Source organism: Nyctereutes procyonoides, unplaced genomic scaffold (genome assembly GCF_905146905.1).
Source record: "Nyctereutes procyonoides isolate TBG_1078 unplaced genomic scaffold, NYPRO_anot_genome, whole genome shotgun sequence".
NCBI classification, from domain to species: domain Eukaryota; kingdom Metazoa; phylum Chordata; class Mammalia; order Carnivora; family Canidae; genus Nyctereutes; species Nyctereutes procyonoides.
Window position 1 is genome coordinate 41,125,672 of NW_026575051.1, and position 23,308 is coordinate 41,148,979.

The 23,308-nt window shown below is 39.9% G+C and overlaps 1 protein-coding gene across 2 annotated transcripts in view; it reads left to right on the top strand.

Moving 5' to 3' along the window:
• BCKDHB (branched chain keto acid dehydrogenase E1 subunit beta) overlaps nucleotides 1-23,308 on the top strand; it is a 214,369-nt gene that overhangs the window by 23,916 nt on the left and 167,145 nt on the right. For both annotated transcript variants that reach the window (XM_055330823.1, XM_055330824.1), the window contains exon 4: nucleotides 23,169-23,302. In XM_055330823.1, the coding sequence (XP_055186798.1) occupies nucleotides 23,169-23,302 (134 nt within the window). The remainder of the gene's footprint in view (nucleotides 1-23,168; nucleotides 23,303-23,308) is intronic.

Below are 23,308 nucleotides of genomic sequence, written 5' to 3' on the forward strand. Positions count from 1 at the left end.
TCAGTGGTAAGTAGGTGAGCCAGATCCTGAGCTCAACATCCCTAAAAACCAGTTCTGAGCTTTTTCCACTACGTTGTTTTACCTTCTTAGTTATACGTGAGCAACTCATATAAAGCATGAAATGTATAAGGAATATATAAGGAATTTTAATGAACAGAGCTTAAGGGCTTTGATTATTCATGGAGTAGGAATAAGCCATTGGTAGTCATAAATAACCCCTATTAAAAAGTTCTTAAAAATTCTTCTTCTGATTCTTTTGTGAACATGTGTTTTTGATTAGTGTATTAAGTTGTTCTGGGGTGGCAGCTGCTGCTTTGACTGTTTGTTTTTCCTTAGTTGATTAAACAATAAATGTTAGAACTGCCAACAGGTGTTCTCTTGGACATTTTGAGCATCAGGGTGTAATGCCCTTAAGCCAGTTTTTCTCAACCTTATTTGACAATGGCAGGCTTTTAAAATGATCAAGTGTGAGCACCAGCCGGGCTTAGCAGATAGGGTTGGACTAAAGTAGACCAGGAAAAGTGGGGTTATAGGTCATTTTTGCCAGACCATGAGTCCTATATTTTTTAAAACATCACAATTAAGAATTAGAAAAATAAAACTATATTGAGAACACTTTAAAGGGGGTAAAAAGTTCTTTCATTTTATACTTGCACTAGCCAGTAAGACCTATATTTTATATCCTTAATATTACAGATGATGTTGCTAAGTTGGCTTGCTAAATCAGATGCCAAGGTTTATGAATATCTTCTTCCAAAGTGGTACTTTTAACAGTGGGAAGAAAACACACCTCAGTATTTAGCATTTTTTGAATTTGGGTGCATTAGATATTTTTAATTGTTTTACTTTGATCAGCTCATTTTCTAATTTTTACATATCAAAGCCAATGATTTTTTTTTACTTATAATCAGAATTGCTTATTTGATTTAAATATAATTTTTGAATTATAATGCTTTTTAGTTCTCAGAAATTATCAGGGATAAAAGGGGATCAGCAGTATAATAAATTTCATATATAGTTTAGATTGCTGCGTATCTGGGACTCCCTGGATCCTCCCATCCTATTTTGTTCATCTTAAGGAAACCGATCACAAAGCCCATTAAATTACAACTGAGAATGCTTTTCCTTCCCAGAAGTAGCATGTTCAGTGATCATGGCAGTGATGTAGCAGCTTCATTTTGACGTTGCTCTCAGGTACTGAGCTGTTATTGTCACTTACCTGAGGTCATTTACCTGGCTCAAGAGGTTTACATCTAAGTACACATATTTACATAACTATACAATCTTTACTTCAACTCGAACTTGGAATTCCACTGTTAAGTGACTTCATGGCAGTTAGAAATTCACATGACAATTAAATTCACCAGGAAAAATGATTTTCCAGTCAAATTGGGAGTAGCCAGTACAAACAGTGCTGCATGGAAGATAGCATTAATGTCATTCGACAGGTATTTGTTGAACGAAGACTTCTATGTAAAGTCAGAGAGGATTGGAGCAAATGCTTTGTTTTCTGTTCCCGTTTAGTATAGATGAAATTTTGTGGTTGCTTTGATTGGCAGAGTGGATCAGTTAGGTAAAGGCTGGCAAATGTCATGTGCTAAGGAATCACTTGGGAAGCTTGTTGGACAAAAAGTTTTCAGTTTCCCAGTGAGCAGCTACACCCAAAGGCAGCTTTAGCAATGAAGTGCTTGACCTTCTCTGGTGGCACTCTGCCATCCGTCTCCCCCGCCCGGGTCCTCTGGCCACCAGCCAGAAATGATGGCATTAAGCCAACCTTAAATTAGCCAAAAGATTCTTTTTCTGTAGTTTTGGCTCCTGGACACTCAAGCATCTTTGGTAATAAGGGATTTCTCCCACTCTCAATTTCTGGGCAGGCTGCTGATTTAACCCTCGTGTTTTCCTCCTTTGGTCTCTGCCAGCTGGGAGTCCAGCAGAAACAAAGACCCTAGTTTCTAAGCCAGAAACACAAACACAGTATTACATTCTTAATTAATCAAGATTCTGTAGATGCTAAATTTGAGTATTTTGTTCTGGAAGAAGTAGAGTCTCCTTAGGATTCAAAAGGAAACTTTTAAACTTTAGGAACTTAAACACTTTAGGAACATGTAAAAAAAAGTTTTTTTTAAATTTTAAAAGATTGATTTATTCATGAGAGACACAGAGGGAGAGAGGCAGACACACAGGCAGAGGGAGAAGCCGGCTCCATGCAGGAAACCTGATGTGGGACTCGATCCTGGGACCCTGGGTCAAAGGCAGACACTCAACTGCTGAGCCACCCAGGTGTCCCAGGAACATGTCAATGCTTAAAGGGAAGAAAGGAATATTTAAATGGCACAAACTTTTATTTTTTAAAAAATATTTATTTATTTATTTGACAGAGAGAGCCCAAGCTGGGGAGTAGGGGAGGGAGAAGCTGGTTCCCTGCTGGGCAGGACCCTGGGATCATGACCTGAGCCAAACAAAGGCAGACACTTAACTGACTGAGCCACCCAGGTCCCTGGGCATAAACCCTTTTATGTCAATTCAAATCTAAATTGAATACTGGTAGGATATTAAAGAGACGAGTTCCATAGCATTCTCAACAGTTTCCTAAGTCCAATAGGGCAACTCAGTCATTTGTCTGAAGAAGGTACCTTTTTCTTTTCTCAAAGATTCTAGAGTTTCTGCCCAAGGACCGGTTTGGCATTTAGTTTTTAATTATTCTGTTACGTGTAATATTAATTCTGTATTAATATTTTAATGTTATGTGTAATATTCTGTAATATTTTAATGTTATGTGTAATATTAGTTCTGTAATATTTTAATGTTATTTGTAATATTCTATAATAATTATTTTAATTATTCTACTTTTAATAATTAAGTTTACAACTTGGTTCACAGTGTTTGCTTCTTCACATAAAAAAGAGAAAAGTTAGAGGTCCCTGGCTGGCTCAGTCAGAGAAGCATGTGACTCTTGATCTCAAGGTTGTGGGTTCAAGCCCCACATTGGATATAGAGATTACTAGAAAAATTTAAAAAGGAAAGGAGGGAGGGAGGGAAGGGGAGAGAGAGATTAGCTACTGTGGCTATAATGATTGTACTGTTGTTCTCAAATGACTTCATTCATCCCACACTCTGCTAACAGTGAACCAGGAGGGGAGCCAGAGTCTGTCCTATCCCTCTAACCTAGCCAGCCTCTCCTGATTTCTCTCAGATCCTCGTAAGCAGAATTTGAGCCAGAGTCTCAATTAAGCATTCTCCTTTCTCCGTTATTATTTGTCCACCTATCTAGTTCATGTTAGTCTTTCCTCAGGTGTGGGACAGAAGGCCACTTACTACTCAGCCTTAGCTCCCATTTCACTTAAAGATTCCAGCAAAGTAAAATTTAGGTAAAATTTGCTCCCAATTTTTTTAGGCTAGGTGATCCTTAGCTCTCCATGTCCATTTCCCAAGGGAACGACAGCCAAGTGACTGCATGGTGTTTCACTGTTAAATCTTCTTGTAGCCATAGAGTGCTACTGCTGTCACTCCCATCCTATGTCCCATTTGTTTACTAGTCCTCACCATGTTCCAAGGAATTACAGGATCTGAGAATAGGCATGGCTCTCTCTTTGAGATTTATAGGTTAGACTCTTCCCGCTGCAAGTCATGGACTGAACATGTCAGGAGTTCCTGACATGTTAATTTTTTCAGGTCCCCTTCTACTATTATTGGTGTCTATTTGTGGTCTCTGGCAGAGCCTTTGTTCAATAGCAACAGCCTTTCCTCCCTCATTTAGCTAAAGAGTTAGGTCCGGTTGTTAGCATTTGATGTACTGTCTCCCTTCTAGATCCCATGGTGTCTGGGTCTCCTTTTGGAGGTTTTAGCAGTTTGTCACAGTTTGACCCTGCCTGTGCTCTTCTTGCCATCACTGTGTGTGCAGCCACCAGTGACCCAATGTCTATTGGTCCAATGTCTCTGGAGAACAGCCAAAAAAGGGCAATGAAGAGGCCCCTGTTGCTGGTGCAGTTGACCTGTGGATCTGTGGCTTCTGCCTTTACTAATTCGTGGCTTCAGGGGGACTTGGGGTGACCTGAATCTTCACAATTACCCCAAACCATCCCATGCATATGTCAGATCTAAGTACAAAGAGTGGGCCAGCTATGAAAATGTAAGACTAAGACAAGCCCTCAGGCTCTATTCTCCAACCAGAATGCTTCCCCTCACCTTCTGCTATTCTGGATATTCTGGAGCCTCTGCTGCCTGGCAACTCCACCAGTTTTCTTTGTTTGGGTCAGTTTTATAGTTTTTGCAGCACTGGAAGGTTGCCACCCAAAATAGCTCTAGGTCCATTCAAGCATGTGATCGGGATTTGCCAGGCTAACTGCTCACAAGTAACAAAGGGATAATGAAGGCAGCGATGGGCTGAAGTGCATTCAGCAGAGAAAGGCTGGCCTTGACCCTTACCATTGCCACATTGACCAGAGAGCACAGGAAGTAAGTGGTTAATGTGTACCCAAACTTCTGTCTTGGACTCAGGCACTTCCTTACTATGTCCTGGGGTTACTCGGGTTATTTCCCTGAGATCTTTTAAGAGCTTGTGGGAGATCCCATTCCAGCAAGGCAGATGCCTTTCAGTTGTTTGTGTACATGTGTGGGATAAGTGTTTGAAGTAGGTCTCCAGACGGCAACAGTATCCCTCACTTCATGGCAGTGCTTCTCGGCCTTGCCTCTGTGTCGCAGGACTGATAATTAGGTCTCCCTCCAGAGATTCCGAGTTACTGCTCTGGGGTGTGGCCCGGGTGTTGGAGTTTTAAAAGGTCCCCAGTTGATTCGAATGTGCAGCCAAGTTTGAGAACTACTACTCTAGAAGGTACTAAAATTTTTAAGATGTGGTCTCTGCCTTTAAGGAAATCCCAGTACACTTGCTGGACCGAAGCCTAATTACATGGTAAGTAAAATAACAGTGTACGAATGAAATAACAATATAAAACTATGTAAGAAGGTGCCTAGTGACTTTGTTTCTTTGCTTTAGGCCAGAATTTAAATGACAGAGGAACTAAGTGGTGCACTGGGAGTTTCTATAGAAAATAGCACTGAAGACTTCTGGAAAAAAGAAAATCGAGCATAAGCTCTACTTTTGTTCCCTCCCAAAAGCCCAGTAAAACCTCAAGGGATCTTTTGTAGAGGCCTGAATCCACAAGGATGGGAATAGTGGGATTGGAGACACATGAACACAATGCTGGAAGCTGGAAGGTAAAGGGCTTGATAGGCTTGCCAGAACAGAATCTGGAATGAGCAGCAGGGTGGTCAAGAACCAGCCTAGTTTACATCACGCAATTACCCAAGGATTTAGGAATTGGCAATACCAAGTACCTCTGGGAATAGGGATGAAGAGAATGGTGCTCTAGAGTCATGAGAATTGGTTGAAAGTCTTTTTTTTTTTTTTTAAAGATATTATGTATTTACTTGAGAGAGTGAGGGAGCGTGCATGAGGAGAGAGCGGGGGAGAGGGAGAGGGAGAAGCAGACTCCCCCCTGAGGAGGAAGCCTGATGTGGGGCTCTATCCCAGGAACCTAGGATTATCACCTAAGCCAAAGGCAGATGTTTAACTGACTGAGACCCCCCCCCCCGCCCCCCTGCAGGCACCCCTGAAAGTCTTTTTAAGAAGCCCTGAGATCTCTCCACCACCAGGAACATCCTGGAGGTTAATTCTCCAGGGAGAAGGTAGATGTAAACCTACCTAGAGCTAAGGGAGGCTGGGAAATGGAGTCTGTCTTCTGCGTGCATATGTGCTCAGCTAAATCTCTGGGGTGCTATTATGTAGAAGAAAGGGAGAGTGAATGTCAGAGGAGAATCAGCAGTCAGTACCGTGCTTTCCTAGACAGGTATTTGCTACATTAGTATAACGATGATGTTGATGATAGCAGCAAACAGAGTGCTTTCTACATGTCCAACTCTGTTCTGGGAACTTTATATATATTAAATCATGTAACCCTCACAACCCTATAAAATTGTCTTATCACATTTTGTAGATGTAGAAACTGAGGCACGGAGAGAATAAATAATGTCCTCAAGATTTCACAACTAGAACCAGGCCTAACTAACACTTCATCTTTCTGTGATTAAGCCTGACACTGTGATTAAGTTTCAGAAAAACCTGGTTTCCATTTAATGTTGTTTGATCTATTGGTTTTGTGTTCTCTTCAGGGGGAAAAAAAGGGTATATGGACATAGGCTTGATAAATAGAAGGAATTAGTGCTAGGTCTATAAAACTATATTATGTGTGTACAAATTCGAATACCATTAAAATACAAATCGTTTAACATTTGAGGTCTATTGGTTTTTTCTGTTTAAAATATAGTTTATATATCTTGAACACTGTTGTAGAGGTGGCGAATGACATTATTCAACTGCTAATTTAGAAGGTAACTCTGGCCACAGCATGAGGAACTATTCGTGAGGCTAGAGGCAGGGACATGGAGGTGGGGAGTTAGGATTGCGGAGTCCAGGGGTCCGTAAATATGAGTGTGCATCAGAATCACCTGGAAGGCTTGCCCAAGTACAGATTACTGGGCCCTATCCCAGAGTTTCTGGCTCAGTAGGTCTGAGTTAGGGCCGAAGAATTTTTACTTCTAATAGGTTTCCAGATGTTGCTACTGCTGCTGGTCTGAGGACCACCATTTGAGAACGATTGCATCTATCTGAGAGATAATGAGAATCTAGCATATGTCAGTGCGAGGGAAGGCGAAATCCGGAGGGGAGCAATGAGTCAATAAGGGGGTACTACTAGGACTTGCCATTCTTTGGAATTTGGGGCAAATGAAGAGAGGATCTAGGGCCTTTGGCCAGGGTTCAGCATTGAATGAAAGACAGCTTGAAAAGAGTTGGTTGGGTGACTTGACCTAAAGAAAAGCAGTTTTCATGGCAAAGTAAGGCCAGAAATAGATGACCGAGGCTTCGAGGAGATACGGTTATCCTGTTGTAGCATATAGAATATAGATTCCATTAATTCTGAAACACTGGGTTATACTCTGCATCACGGCTTATTTTAGCTGGCCATCTGGTTTGGACCAAACTACAGGCTTCATCGTATTATGCGTCGTGATACTTTCTGGCTTTCCCCCTGACCTTTTGTATAAAAATAGATCTGACACTAAAACGTGTCCAGTTTATTTCCAGTGAAAACTTCCCCTTCTGCATATGTGCGTATTAGTTTTAGATCAATGTAGAAACCAGGCGGCGGGACTGCGCAGCCTCGAGGCTCGGTCCTCGGGGCCGGGGCCTGGCGGGGTCAGCGCCATGAGCCTGGGGCCCCGAGAGGCGCTCTCGCGGCGGCGGGATAACAGGAACGTTGGCATGTACGTGCAGGGAATGTTCTTCGAAGGGGATCACAGGAACCTGGAGGGCAGAGGGATGCATGGAAACTGGCCTAGCCTGTTAACTCTTTTGGAGGCTGTTGAGCCCCAGAGGGAAAGTGACCCCCAGCAGGCAGGAGCGGCTCCCCATTCTTTCATCCTCATCGGGCACCAACTCCAGGCCAAGCACTGTGCCCAGCACTGAGGATATACAGAGGTTCTGGTCCCTCCCCTCAAAGAGTTTGCAGACCAGTGGGAGGGACAAGCTATATACTCATTGTCCCAGAAAGGGGCTTGCCTCTGAATTCGCCCCCAAAACAAAGCTGGGCATACAGCCCCATGAATGCTTCTTTAATTGACGTAATAAAAACTACATCGTTTCATTTCAGGAAATGAATGAATTTCAGGATTTTTTTTTTTTTTTTTTTACAAACTAAGACCAGGCTTTATTGCTCAAAATGCAAGCTAAACACAGCGTACATGAGGCCCCCAAGGAGACAGTGCAGATCCATGGGGTCGGGGTGGACCCTGGCGGCCCAGCCCCTCCGCCCCCGATGGCTGTTCCTCACAGGGCAGCACTTCACACCGATGGATGGTCACGGACTCCAGGACTGCTTAGCTCTACTCACTGGGAACCTCGGGCACATGTGGGAGGGTTTGGAGCCCCCCTCCCCCCTCCCCTGCCTCTAGGGCCCACCCAACACTCCACTTCCTGATAGGGTGGAGGTGCAACCTTCCTGGATCACAGACAGCCTGTCTCCTGCAGAAGGAGCAGGACTGGGCCTAGGTGACCCCGAGTCCCACTCCCTGGGTAAGAATGAGCCAAGAGTCCTCCTCTTGAGAGGTAGACAGGTCTTGTTCATGGCACACATAGAACACACACACACAGATGGATGGATGGATAATCTGATTGATTATCTGCCTTTTGATAAATCCCATTGATGTTTTCTGATTCTGCTTTCATTTACTCATTGGAGTGTGAATTAGAAAAGTGTGGCCTATTAAGTAATTGGAAGTGATGTAGGATTTGTTGGTTATAATCCATTTTACAGGAAGAAACATCTAGAACTACCATAAGGAATTGTAATGCTATAAATTATAAAAATTATAAAACAGTTCAGATTTAGAGTAGAATGATATAATTGAATTTTTAAAACTAGGGGCACTTGGGTGGCTCAGTGGCTGAGTCCTTTGGCTCAGGTCATGATCCCGAGGTCCTGGGATTGAGCCCTTCTTTGGGCTCCCTGTGGGGAACCTGCTTCTCCTTCTGCCTACATGTCTGCCTCTCTCTCTGTCTCTCATGAATAAATAAACAAAAACAAAAACAACTTTTTTTTTTTTTTTTTGTCTGAGCATCAATCATTTGGGACCTTTAAACTGTGTTACTTTGGTGACCATACTAAGGATCATAATTATGATATCTGTATTTAATTCTGCCTGTATATGTACACTGAATTAGCTTTCTATAGCAGTGAGACTCACAGATATTTTTAAAAGAGCTGATAGCGAATATTTATTTTCTGGTTTAAACTAGTTCTTGATTCTCTTGAGCTTTATTTTATTAATAGCTCTTGAATTTGGACTTAGAATTGGTTTAATGTCAACTTTCTCTTGTTTACAAAGGGGAAAGCTCATTTATTTTTCATGCTTCTTTGTCATGTTGTTCCCTTTGCTTCCGAGAAAAGGGCACCAGCCTATTTAGATAGGGAAGTTTAGGCTATTTATAAAGCGAGGCAGGTTAATTGAAATTGACAGCTTGGTAATGTCCTTCTTGGTGAATGACGCACATGGGTTTTAGATGATGTTGGCATAGTGTTTTCACTTATAGTCAGGAATCAGCTGGAGGAATTTGTGGGCTTTGAGCTTCAGTGTTGACGTAGGTACTGGGGACAGATATGTTTTAGGAAACATCTCATTTCCATATAAATGAAGGAAGACTAAAAAAAATTTAGATGGCTTGCTCTTAAATTCCAGCTGTTATCACAAGGATGACGAAAATATTTCTTTTGATTTTCTGGAAAAACAGTTTTGGTTGTATTCAAGCAAAGTGAAATTATTATGGGTTTATTCAGAAATGCTTCTTGTATTCATTTTTGGGGAATCTTTTTTTTTTCAACATCAGCTATGTGTACATATGTTTGAAAAATTATATTTTTTGTGTGCATTTCATTAAACTCCAGATTTAATCTCTTAAATTTAGATAGCTTCACTTAAAGATGTAGTCATGTCAATAACCTAGTCAATTTGATTTTTTTTTTAAATTTATATTTATTTATGATAGTCACAGAGAGAGAGAGAGGCAGAGACACAGGCAGAGGGAGAAGCAGGCTCCATGCACCGGGAGCCCGATGTGGGACTCGATCCCCGGTCTCCAGGATCGCGCCCTGGGCCAAAGGCAGGCGCCAAACCGCTGCGCCACCCAGGGATCCCCAGTCAATTTGATTTTAATAAAAAGTAGAGGAGCTGCAGTGTTATCTTTCTTACATGATGAAACTGGGTTTTGGGTTTTTGTTGATTTTAGTCTCAGAATATCAGTTTGGCAGAAATGGGTTTTCTTTCCAGGTGTCACTTAAAGGAGAGTCTAATGTGAGCCTAAATTGTGTAATAGTCATATTTCCTAGAACCCAAACATTCAGATTACATTTATTTAAATTCAGTTTCATTCAAGATAAGATGATTTCATAAGTGGGAATTTTATCTTCTGAAATCACATTGATCATGCTCAGAAACAAAACTTAGTTTATATGCAAGTGTCAAAACACCAGCGGTTGATTTATTACTAGCTTAATAATACATCTTTGGTGGGCCCATTGCCCTCGTGAAAGCCAGCACTGGGTAGTTCCTGAAGACTTGTGGGGCTCTGAGAATGCCGAGTTGGTTCTGTGCTGCTGTGGTTATGCTGTTACCTGTGTGCATCATCATGTCCTAGGGTCATACTCAGATGTACAGCGAAAGCACACAGCACTTAGTTCAGGTACCCAGACGTTGGTTTGCTCAGGTATGCTTGAAGGGAGTAGTGTAGGAGCCAGTGCTTCCAAGTGCATGCTTGTTTAAATAGGACCCTTCCTACTGGGATCAAATGGCCCTTATTTCCAAACAGTACATTGGAAGGCTTTGGGCTCCCTTGGATTAATCCTTGGCCTGTGTTGTCTCCAGGCCTCTGCAGATGCATAACAACAGCAGCAGCATTCATTCCTCAATTGCTTTTGAGTGGCTTTTGATCATCACTCTTTATTCTCACCCCTAGGTTATTTCTTGCAGGTTAACAGAGGCCAGGCCTCTGTTGATAGCCCTGCTCTGCTCAGTGGTGACCCTTAACATCTTTGGATGAAGGTACATGCAGGCCTCCTGTACCTATCCCTGATAGCATCTTATTTTTATGTTATTTCCTTGTATCATAGTTATTTCTCTTTGACTTATGTCCTTACCACATAAGGTTTTTGAGTGTTTAAACAGTTATAGTTGTTTAAATGATATCTCATTATCCCTGCATTTGTAGCATCTGACTACAGAGCCTCGTATATCATCAAGCACATATTTTGTGGAAATACTGCATTAGGTAAAAACAAATCCTATCAAGGTTTTTTTTTTTTTTTTTTTTTTTTTTTTTTTTTTTTTGCGGGGTCAGAATTAAAGCCTCTGGTGGTGGTGGTTAAGGATTTGGGAGGCTGTGGTGTTCTCCCTTCCTACCCCTGTCCAATAAGCCTAGGAGGGCATACTGGAGATATCTTACTCTTATTCTTCCTCAGTTTGGTCCATCTCTTAGGATACAACTGATTTATTAAAGATCTTATCTAAATGGTGGCACTGGGCACTTTGTTCATCTTAAAATAATTTTATTCTGATGTTCCCTATTTCTAGTAGTCTCTAATCTGGTAATTGCTAATAGTAATTGAATTTCTTTCCAAACAAAAGAAGATCCAATTTTCAAGTACCAAAATCATTTTTACTTTTCCCTTTAAGATTTCTTTATTTTTCATTAAAAAGCAAAAATCTCTTTAAAGTTGATGCATGCCTTCAGGAGCATAGCAAGCAGGAAATGTTGAATGCAATTAAAATTTTTTTAAAAAGTAACTCTTATCATAATTAAGATCATTTGAACAATGTAGTTGATGCAGTCAGTTGGATATGTGGTTGAATTTGAACTGATATGAGGACTTTCTCTAATATTTCCGTGGGTATGTATTTAATTCTTCCCTTCCCCCTTCCCCCTTTTCTCTAAGAATGGAGAGTGTAAAAATAACCTGACGCTTTATTTAACATCTTAGTTTTGTGCACAGTTTGGAGATTTTATACTATTTCTAGATAGAAGCATGTATATATGTGTACAGAGTAATAGTGCTATCTTGCTATGCAATTACTGACTCAAAGTTTGGAGCAGCCCTTTTAAAAGGTCTTAAATTCTCAGTTGTTTTCTTGATAATTTTTAAATTGCTGTTTTCTCTTGAAGGTGTTTTTTCTTTTACTTCATTGTTAGAAATTGGGTCAATGTAACGTAAGGTTTAACCCAGCTCTCTTACTTGCTTTAGCATTTTGGAGAAACATTGGAGGGAATTTTAGGAATTGCCCGTAAAGACTTACTGCTTTCAGATGAAATAGTCAAGACTATTTTGCATCTGTGGCTATTATGTCAGATAATTAAGGTCTAATTTCATATATTTTAGCATTTGAGTTGAGTAGTGGAGCCAATTTAGGAAAGATATTTATTTAATAGAATGGCGTGAGCCTTTGAGTACCAAGGCTGCCAGTTCCTGACTGTTGTTGTCCTTGGGCAAGTCACATAAATCAAGGCTCAGTTTTCTTATTTGAAGAATGTGGGGCTGGGGGGCAGGTATTAAAAAAAAAAAAAAAAAAACAAAACCAAAACTTCTGGTTACCAGTGATGGTTTTAAACAACTGCCACACTTGTCATGTGTAATTTATTTTAAGAATACTTTTTCAATTTATTTTCAAGTAGCTTTTTTTTTTCTAAAATTGAACAGTAGAGTTAATTATTTGCTCTTTTCCTAGAATATTGTTTTTCTAGCTGCTGTTAGCTAACTCTATGTGTCTGTGGATATTCTGGGAGTTTTCATATTTCAGTGAGATTTAACATTTGAGGGGATTTAATATCAGTGATAATCATTTAAAAAAACAGATTTTGGGTCATCCAGACACCTGCCATATAACCAAGTGTTTAAGGGTTAAGTACTTCAGTGTCTGAAGTGTATGAAGCTTTCACTTGAGATTCAAATAATACACAGTGATAGGAGCATCCCTGCATGCCATCCCTGAAGGATCCAGATTATCCTGTGTTACAGCAACAGTATAGTGATAATATAATCAAGTTACAGTCAGAAAAATTTCACAGATTGCATATCTTAATATAGCACCTTTCAACAGTTCTCTAGCAGTAAGTTTATCAGTAATTACATACTGAAGAACTTTCTTAACCTGATTCCAGCAATAATTGAATAGCTACACATTTAATGCAGATTTTGATATGGTTGTGATAACAGCTTTATCTTGAAGCAACTTTCTTAAAATTATCATTCAAGGAACACTTGTGGGTGATTTTATTTGGTAAGTCTGATTATCCTCACCTAGTAAAGAAAGCCACAAGATCATACATAACTATTTTATAGGGTGAATTTAAGTGAAAATGCATTTTTCTCCCATTATAATGATTAAATTAAAAAAGGAACCTAAAGTTCCATTGGTGCTCTCTCATTTTAGCAGGAAACCATGGTTTGTTACACTGTATTTTTGCTGTTAATCTTGACTTAATTGGGTATGTAGTTATTTTTGTATGTATGAATTTGTTTTACCTTTGTCTTATCAGGGCAATAAATACTAAGTTTAATTTTGTATGTATGAAGATAATTAAGATTGAAGTTGACATTAAGAGTGCAAGAGAATATTTTTCTTCTAACCAAGTTGTCCATCTAGTACTGGTTTGAGCAACCTTGGTCTAGGATATTGATCATTATTGTATCATAGTCACTGTGGCTCACTTTCAACCACATGTCCCCTCTGTCAGTCTCGATGAGTTGCTTAGAATCAACTCTTCCTTTTCTGTCATTTCTAAAACTGATTTCTCTAAGACATGGCCACCTAAAATATAGCTATGAAGTGAATAAGCTATTAATTTTTTGTGTGGATAATTGGATTTTCAAGATATTATGATCCATCTAATTTTGTAATTTCCCCTGATTTGAGGTATCATTTTGTTTTTTTTTTTTTTTGAGGTATCATTTTGAGTATTATTTTGATTACTTTTCTTAAAAAAAGATTTTATTTATTTATTCATGAGAGACAGAGAGAGAGAAGAGAGAGAGAGAGAGAGAGAGATTGAGATTGGCAGAGACCCAGGCAGAGGGAGAAGCGGGCTCCGTGCAAAAAGCCCGATATGGGACTCGATCCTGGATTCTGGGATCCCGCCCTGAGCCAAAGGCAGATCCCCAACCACTGAGCCAGCCAGGCATCCCTTGATTACTTTTTCATTCAGCTATCCACTTAACAAATATTTTTTAAATGTTACTCTGTGCCAAGATCTAGGTACAAGGGATAATGGAACATAATTCTCATCTTTATGCATTTTCCTACTATAAAAAAATTCATGAATATGTTGCTTAGTACATGTCAATTTCGGATGGACTTACTCTTTTTGCCTTGTCATATCTATATGCCTGGAGTACTTGTGGAACATTACCACATCCTGATTACCATGTACTAAAATGCCTTTTCAGCCCAAGATGATGGGTCTTTTAAGCCTGTTCATTCAAGTAATGCTATTGAATGACTATTAAATTCAAGACCTTGTGCTAGATAATATTGAGGGTCCAAAGATGAATGAAATATTCTGTATTCTCAGGAAAGAAGCTTACAAATTTTAATCTAGTCATTGAATCCTTGCAACTGATTGTTGGATCTGTGGATATTTTTGGATCTGTACCCAAAATTGTAGACTTCTTGATTACAGAGTGACGTTTGCATTTTATCCCTCCATCTGTTCATTCAGTAAATGTTTATTAGCATATGGATTTGCTCCTGGTTGACTTCTATCTTTAATTTTCCTCTCACCCATGTTAATGACCCAGAAACTCTTTGCCAAAGATTTTTTGAGAAATAGAGGAGGAATCTATAGGACAAGACTCACAAACAGCCCTTTCTATCCATTGTTGCCCAGAGGCATTTGAAGAATGTTTTAAGGTAGTTGTAAATACAGGTAAAATACTTCCTAACTCTGGAAACCTTAGGATCTGGAGTCTTCTGTAACCATAAGTAGAGTGCTGCTTTCAAGTAAAAGCAAGATTAGGTAGAGAGAAATGTCTAGAAGTGATATAGGTCCGAGGACCACCTTGGCCAACCCTGTGGGATCTCTGGAGTCATAATAACCCTTTGGGTTGTCCTTAATTGAACTGAAATGACCAGACTGTTATAGTCTCACACTGATCAATCATTGGATAGTGCCTTTGAAAGTTATGGGTTTTTTGAGTTAGAAAGTTTGTTATAGTTGATATAGTTCCTAAAAGGGCTGACTACTGATGCCCACACCATTCTCAGCAAGCAGGGCAACAAGTTCTTCACACATGGGGTCTGGGGTGCAGACATTACAGTGTCCACTGTAGGCAGTAAACTGTGATCATTACCATGATGATAAAATGGCATATTCAATTCACTTCGTAATTTTCTAGCTCTGAAACAGGAATATCCTAATTTAGGATGCTAATATATGGTAGATTAGTTATGGCTAAGGTGGACATTTGGCTTTATATTTTTCTTTATTACTTTTTATCTAGGTGTTAATATTACTTAACCCTAATAATGGTGACTATATGTCTTGGTTTATTCAGAACAACCCTGTTTTCCTGAGTCTGTACTGTTTAGGCCTGTTGAGATCAATTAACATCTGTTTAATTATTTTTGGTATCTTTAACACTCCCAGACATTTCCACTTGGAAAGTAAATTGTACAGCCATTCTACCTAGTATTTCTATTTTTTTTTAAAGATTTTATTTATTCATGAGAGACAGAGAGAGAGACAGAGACCACAGGCAGAGGGAGAAGGAGGCTTTATGCAGGGAGCCCGATGTGGGACTCGATCCTGGGTCTCCAGGATCATGCCCTGGGCTGAAGGTGGCGCTAAACCGCTGAGCCACCTGTGCTGCCCTAGTATTTCTATTTTTAAAATTTGTTTGCATGTTTATTCTCTAAATGTCTTTCTAGTGAATGGAATACTATATTTACTTTTCTACTTATTTTAAGAGGTAGAAGTGATCCTCTGGATTAACTTTATTTTTGCTTTACTTGACCCTGAAACAAATGCCTTTCATCTTTATCAAATCCTTTGTCAGCAAACTTTAAAATGTTAAATCACAATATATTCCAGAAAGCCTGTGACTGAATTTACTGCGATGTATTATCTACCCCCGTAAAAATTGTATCTATAATGGCCTTTCCCTTGGTGTATTTTATAGCTTAGTCATGAATCTTTCATCTCCTTATTTACCCTTCTGGTCAGGAACTCGAGGTGTTTCCCTGATAGAGTTGATCTCTTCTGGAAGGATATACTGACCTGTTCAGATTTGTGTCCTAAGGAAATACGTGTTGCTTTGAAATGGGCAGTGGTTTTTTTTTTTTTTTTTTTTTTTTTAAGGTTTTATTTATTCATAAGAGACAGAGGGAGAGCGAGAAAGGCAGAGACACAGACAGAGGGAGAAGCAGGCTCCATGCAGGGAGCCCGGTGCAGGACTTGATCCTGGGACACCAGGATCACGCCCTGGGCCGAAGGCAGATGCCCAACTGCTGAGCCACTCAGGCGTCCTGAGATGGGCGGTTTTAAATCTGCCTTTCCAGAAATTTTATGGGAATAAGAAGTTTAATTTTACCCAAGGTAGATTTAATAACTTGCAGAACCACTGTGTTCAAAAGGAAAGCTAATTTAAAACTAGTTATGGGTTTCGAAGAATGTCTGGGCACTGAGCAAATGGAGGTACTCACTAACTTTCATAATCTACCAGGAGATAATTGGTTGACACCTTACCCCTTGGCTGCTGCTTCTTTTTCCTAATTGTTTCTTTGCACTCTTACTGTTTCTGGGCGAGTTGTCACCTCAATGTTGTGGTGGGGAGAAGGGTTCACTGGTGGACTCAGTTGTGTTCATCTGTGACCCTTTGGCTAGAAAAGCTAACTGCTGGTTTTCTTTTGATATTCAGCATTACATTGTAGACAGTATCTTTAATGTCTTTAGTGTGCTGCCAGTCATGTAAAGCTTCTTAATCATGTTTGTTTTACAGAACAAGAAAACTGTTAAGAAGGTGGTATGACTCTATACCTGATTTTTGTCAACAAATGGGATACTAACACGTCAGTTATTTAAATAATCAAACACCTGGCATTCTACATGTGTTTGCATGGACTTGAGATTATGGAGTCCTACAAAGAGATAACCTAAAATTTAAGCATAGGTAGCAAAATTAAAGATGGCATGTTGTATGAAAGTCTTTTCTTCTAAGTACCTGTAATATCAATAGCAGTAAGTTTATCTGAAATGTTAACTTAATTTTACTCTGTTACAAGGTTTAGAAAGCAGTAATTTGTATAGTATATACTTTTTTCTGACCTAGTCCAAGCTTGAGCATTGAAGAGCTATTTCAGGGTAGACATAGTTTTTTTTTTTTTTTTTTATGAAATCAAAGCACCTGGCCACTTTAACATTCACGGAGTTTAATTTATAGCTTTGATGAAGCTGCCTCCTCCTTGCGACTTTCCTTGAGCTTCAGAAATATGGTGTCATTAGACTCAAACTGCCTTTGAAAGTTAGGGATTGCAACTGATCTTAGATTTTATTTATCATTTGGATGAATGTTGTAAATGGTCATGTGTTTCATGACTGTTCTATGTACCACCTGACCTAAATCATGTGGTCTGTGTGAGATTATTATATAATCCCATAATACTACTTAATAGGAGTGAATTTGAGAAATTTGGTTCTAACTATCGAAAAGCTGATTGTAGTCCCCTCAGAAAGTAAAGACTGGATTTCTGAATCAAAAGAAACTAGCTTCCGTTATTTAATTTTTCCTTTGAAAATAAATGTTTATTGAGTACTATCAATAATTAATTCAGTAAATTACTCCATCCATTCACATCAGGCCACTCTTCATTCCAGCATGGCTCACTGTCTCCCTCCCCAGTACTCCTGTCAATAGCCACAGGGCTGGTGTTCTCACTGTTTCATTTTTGTCTCTCTAGTGATCCTGTCCTCTGTCCTACCTCAGCTTCTCACTCTAACCATCCTATCCCGGATGTTATTATCAGTAGTAACTGCAGTCCCTCCCAAATCTCAAGTTAAAGCATCCCAACTCTGACTTCCACCTGGAACCTCCAGCTCACTGCTTCTGGTTCCTCCAATCCAACAACATTTTGACCATACTGATTCTGAAAAGTCCTGAATTATACCACCCTGTCACCGTATCTCACTTTCCTGATGACCTTTTTTCCCCCTTTTTTACCCAGTTTAAATTCTGTGTCATTATTTGCTTGGGAAAATCCAGTCTCTGCTAAATCCATCCTCTAAACCTGCAATCTTAAGTAGAATGTTGCCAGAGAAAAAGTCATCTTGTCACTTTTAGTCTAAGACTAGTAATCTGCAGGGGCCACTCGTGCCTCCCACCATCCTGCTGTCTGGTCATGGTCCCTTGACTCCTCCATTTTCCCAGATGACTATGTCATACTCTCCTCAACACTGCCACCCCCCATCCTTTTTACCAATAATCTAGTTTTATATTTTGCCAAGAGGATAGGTGCAGCGAAGAAGGAACTTTGACAAGCTTTCACCACTGCACCTGCTTACATGCCGTGTCAGGGCCCATAAATGCTTTCCTCCTGTGCTCTGACTCCTGTCAATCCCTCCACACTAAACCCTTTCCTTCCCATCAAAGACATAGCTTTGGTTCTTCCGCCTCTCCAGTTCATTAATTTTCTCAATCATTTCTTCCTTTCTTACTGATCATTTTTATCAGCCTGCAGATGTTTTTTATTTCTGGTCTTACAAAATTCCCTTTATGGATCTCCTATTTTTATCCAACTAGTTGTTGCTCCTTTTCTCTCCTTTGCAGCAAAATATCTCCAAATAATTGTTGTTGCTCATTGTCTCCGATGTTTCTTCCCCTGCTCCCTCTTGACTTTGGCTTTTATTCGCTGCTCCCTCCCTCCTATTTTGCTGATACTGCTAATGTCAATATCACCAGTTATACAGTTTGCAGCCTTCCTCTCACTTGGAATTGGCAGCATACAGCAAAAGTGATTACTCTAACCTCCTAGAAGAGGCTTCCAGGCCAGCACATTCTCTTACTTTTTCTCCAAACTCTGGCTTTTTTTTTTTTTTTCCCAACTTTGCTGATTATATTTGTTCTCACTGCTTGTCTTTTTTTTTTTAATCGCTTGTCCTTTTAACATTGAATCTTTCCTCTATGCACTCACTTAAATTTGCTTGGCAATTGCATCCAGACCCTTTTTTGGGGGGGGGGGTGTCTTGATGCTGAAGACTTTCAACTCCTATACCTAACAGTCTATTTCCAAGCTTTGCCTTCATATCTGAAGGTTTCTCAACTATAACATCTCCACAACTGAACTCCTAGTATCTCATCCCAACATGCTTCATGGTTTGCCCTTCCTTAGTTAAGGGCAACTCTCTCCTTTCAGATTGCGTGACCCAAAATCTTTGAGTCATCCTTGGCATTTTTCTCTGACTCATACTCTGTATCCATTTCATCAGCACATCCTTTTCCTTCTATCTTTAGACTCTATCCAGAGCCTCACAACTTTTCTGCAAGTAGGAGCCCTCATCTCTTACTGGTATTGTTGTAGTATCCTGTAATCAGACTTGCCATGTCCCTTTTGTCTGGTTAGAGACTGTTCAGCAAATACCAGCTAGAGAGATGGAATGCAGTTGAAAAGATGCTGTGATTTTGCTTAATGGCTGCCTGTCTCCCTCACCTACTTGTTGACTCATTCATTGTCATAGTAGAAAGAGAGTTGATGGTGACTTACAAGGCCCTCCTTGCCTGATCTGTGCCACCGCCCAATCCCAATGTCAACTCTTCCAGCTTCATTTCTTACTCTTACTCCAGACCAGGCACTCTGAACTTCTTACTTTTCCTCTGCTGTAATAAAAAATGCATATACCCAGGACCTTTGCACCTGCTGATCTCTCTGCCAAGAACATCTATTCCCTCAGATATATGTGCAGTGTACTTTCGTACTTCTTTCAACTCTTTCTGTATATGTCACCTCTCACTGGGGTCTTCCTGGCCCTCCTATTTTAAATCACAGTAGCTCTACTTCCCACTTCTAATTACCTATTTCCTGCTTTAATATTCTTCATAACATGTCATCATCTAATACACTGTATATTTTACTCATTTATTTTGTTTTTGTCTCTTTCCTCTAACTACAATGTAAGTTACTCATGGATAGGATTGCTTTATTTGCTTATTCTTTGCATCTAGAATATAGTTCATACAATATTAAGCACTTTATAAATGTTCAAATAAGTGTATGAATTATTTTAATCTTTTTAGTATCACGATTCTTTTGTTACAGACAAGGAATTGAGCCTTACAAAGGCTCGTATTTGTGGAGATAGCACTGAACACCACATCTGTCTTGGCTCATGGTGCAATCACTGTTTGTGTATGAACTTTATATTGGGTTAATTGCATTATGACGTAGAGAAAGTCCTCATTATTGTGCATTTTACGTGTGTCCTTACCCTCAATCGTTACCTTTTGGGAGAAAATAGATTTTTAACCTATAGTTCACGTCATTGCAGCTTGTTGGAGAGAGTTGTTAAATTAGGCTGATTCCTCAGACCAAATGTGTATTTGAGTAGCAGTTCTGAGAAACTCGAGTTTGCTGCCTTCTAGCATCAGAAAATGCTGTATTTACTGAGATGAAAAATACCTGAGTCTAGGGAACTTGAAGTGACAGGGAATAAATAAGAACAGGGCTCCTCTGGTTAAGGTGGCTCAGGTATTCCAAGTTTGTGGATTCCACCACAGGCAGCAGGAATCTTTTTTTTTTTTTTTTTCATTTTCTGCTAATGAATTGTTCTTAGTTCAATGGAGTCGCAGATTTTCAGAAATTATCAAGCTGATCTCAGTCAAATAGGGAACTGATGAGTGATAGAGGTCACAATTTCAGAAGGTAGTTGCAGATGGTGCTGAGTATGAATCATGCTTTTAAGTTTTTGCAGCTGCTTTTAGAGTGCATTCTACAGGATGTGTCTGGCTGGCGTTTCCCCAGCACCTGTCCTATTTGCGGTTCATATTCAAAAGGAATGATTGAGCTGAGAGTGGATTCTGTGCTCCAAGAAGAACTGGTATCCCTCGATCACGGAAGTGAAATATGAATCCCTGAATCTGTCTGCACACTTTTTGTTACCTTGCCAGGCTGTGGTCATTATTTATGTCTATCCAGCTCCCTAAAATTAGGAGTTTTCATGAAATGCTGATATTGGCTGAGAGGTGGTGAAATTTGAAATGAGAATTGAACACTAGTAACATGTACCTTGTGGTTTCAATGGAAAGCCTGAAGTGTTTATCAAGCTCTTTTAATTTGAAGAGTCTCAGACTCCAAATTCCATCTTTTCCTTAGTGGGTAGAGCAGAAATCCTTGCTCAGCATTTTGGGCTCGAGCTGTTCTCTGCTGGGCTCTTGGAGTCTCCTGCAGCCATAGAGGTCAGCCAAAGATTTGAACAGAGTATATGCACAGACTTTGGGGTGCCCCGATGTAGTTTGGAATATAGGTGAGGTTTGGTGGGGTGATGTCTGGGGCTGACCACCAAGAAAGAATTCTTGAGATCTCTTTGGTGCAAAATGGTGGTTTTATTAAACACAGGGACAGTATCTATGGGCAGGAAGAGCTGCTGCCCTGGGGTTGTGAGGGGTGGCTGATTACATACTTGGGAGTTAGGGGAGGTAAGGGAAAGAGAGGTTTTCAAATGAATGTTTGTATGCCAAAGAGGACCTACAAGATATCAGAGATCTTGCCATTGCCAAGTTAAGGTGGTTTTTCCCTCTAGTAAAGGATTAATATTAAGATAGATGGGAGTTTCCTTCTGGAAGTTAGGTTGTTAAGAATGCTTTTTCTTGTAAATCACTAAGACTTTTTTTTTAAAAAAAGATTTATTTATTTATTCATTCAGAGAGAGCGAAGAGAGAGGCAGAGACACAGGCAGAGTGAGAAGCAAGCAGGCTCAATGCAGGAAGCCCGATGTGGGACTCGATCCGGGGTCTCCAGGATCACACCCCGGGCTGCAGGCGGCGCCAAACCGCTGCGCCACCAGGGCTGCCCACTAAGACATTTTTTTAACTAAGGGAGACTCCTGTCTCTAGGACTATAATCTCTATGCATTATTATTTTTTTTTACAAGATTTTATTCATGAGAGAGAGAGACAGAGAGATAGAGAGAGAGAGAAAGGCAGAGACACAGGCAGAGGGAGAAGCAGGCTCCATGCCGGGAGCCCGACGTGGGACTTGATCCTGGGACTACAGGATCGTGCCCTGGGCCAAAGGCAGGCGCTAAACCGCTGAGCCACCCAGGGATCCCCGGTAATGTTCTTCTTTTAGGGATTTGCTCTCTCCATATCCAGCCACTGGCAGCTCTGAACCCCATTCTCTCATACCTGAGCTAATAAAGACTGAGTCTGTCCTGTCTGAATCCTAGCAGTCCTTGTCTCAGAGATTGGAGAGTCCTCTCAGGGGACAAGCTCTGAAAATGTTATACTTAACCACTGTTCTTCCTTCTTTCAAGGGTCGCCCTCTTGGATTTAGGTGTGCTTTTTGGCTCTCCAGTGCCTTTAATTAAGTAGTTCTTTGTTCTATTTTGTCCAGAGTTAATATATGTGGGGAGGTTAGTCTGAAAAAAGCTGTTCATCGGTAAATTTGTAAACCTCAGTAAGTTGATACATAGTTTTCATTGTCATTCAGTTCGGAATACTTTATAATTTCCTTATAATTTCTTCTTTGAGCCGTGGATGCTTAGACATATTTAAATTTTTTTTCTAAGATAGGATTTTCTAATTCTCTGTTAGTGACTTCTAGCTTAATTCCATCATGGTCAGGGAATACACCCTGTTACGATTTTAATCTGTCAAAATATGTGGACATTGGATGTATAGCCCAGTCAGTGAGTGTCAGTGTTCTGCTTACTTGAAAAGGGTTTGTATTCTTGGCTGTTGGGTGCAGTGTCCTGCGTGTGTCAGCTAGGTCATATTTGCTAATCCTTTTCCAATCTTCTCTACTCCCACCTTTGTATCTTGGTATGCTTTTTTCTGTTACTGAGATTGGTATATTAATATCTTCCACCATATTGGGAATATATTCATTTATCCTTTTAATTCTGTTAATTTTTCCTATTTATTTAGGGCCTGTGTTGTTCATGAGTGTAAATTTAGACTTATGTCCTACTTTGATTTGCACCCCTTAAAACTATGAATTTTCTCTCTGTTTCGGGTAATGCCTTTTCCTCTAAAGTCTACTTTGCTAATCCTGTGCTTGTTTTGGCTAGGGTTTTCATTGTTCGTTATCTTTCTTGTCTCAGTGTTTTCTTTTAAATAGTTGGGTTTTGCTTTCTTTTATCCTAGAATGACAACCTTTCTTTCAGTTGAAACACTGACTACTTCTAGTTAACATAATTGTTTTGTTTGCATTTAAACCAGCCATCATGCTAGTTTTCTTCTATTCCCTTCACCTCTTCTATGCTTTTTTCTTCATCACCATTAATTCCCTGAATTTTTGGTTGTGTTGTGTGTTATTACCACACTCTCGTTTGTCATATTAAGATTATCTTCACCTTCTTTTAGGAAAAGATAGAGTTTTCAACACACCGTTGTGTGAACAAGGAATCGTTGGGTTTGGAATTGGGATTGCAGTCACTGGGGCTACCGCCATTGCAGAAATTCAGTTTGCAGATTATATTTTCCCTGCTTTTGATCAGGTAAGA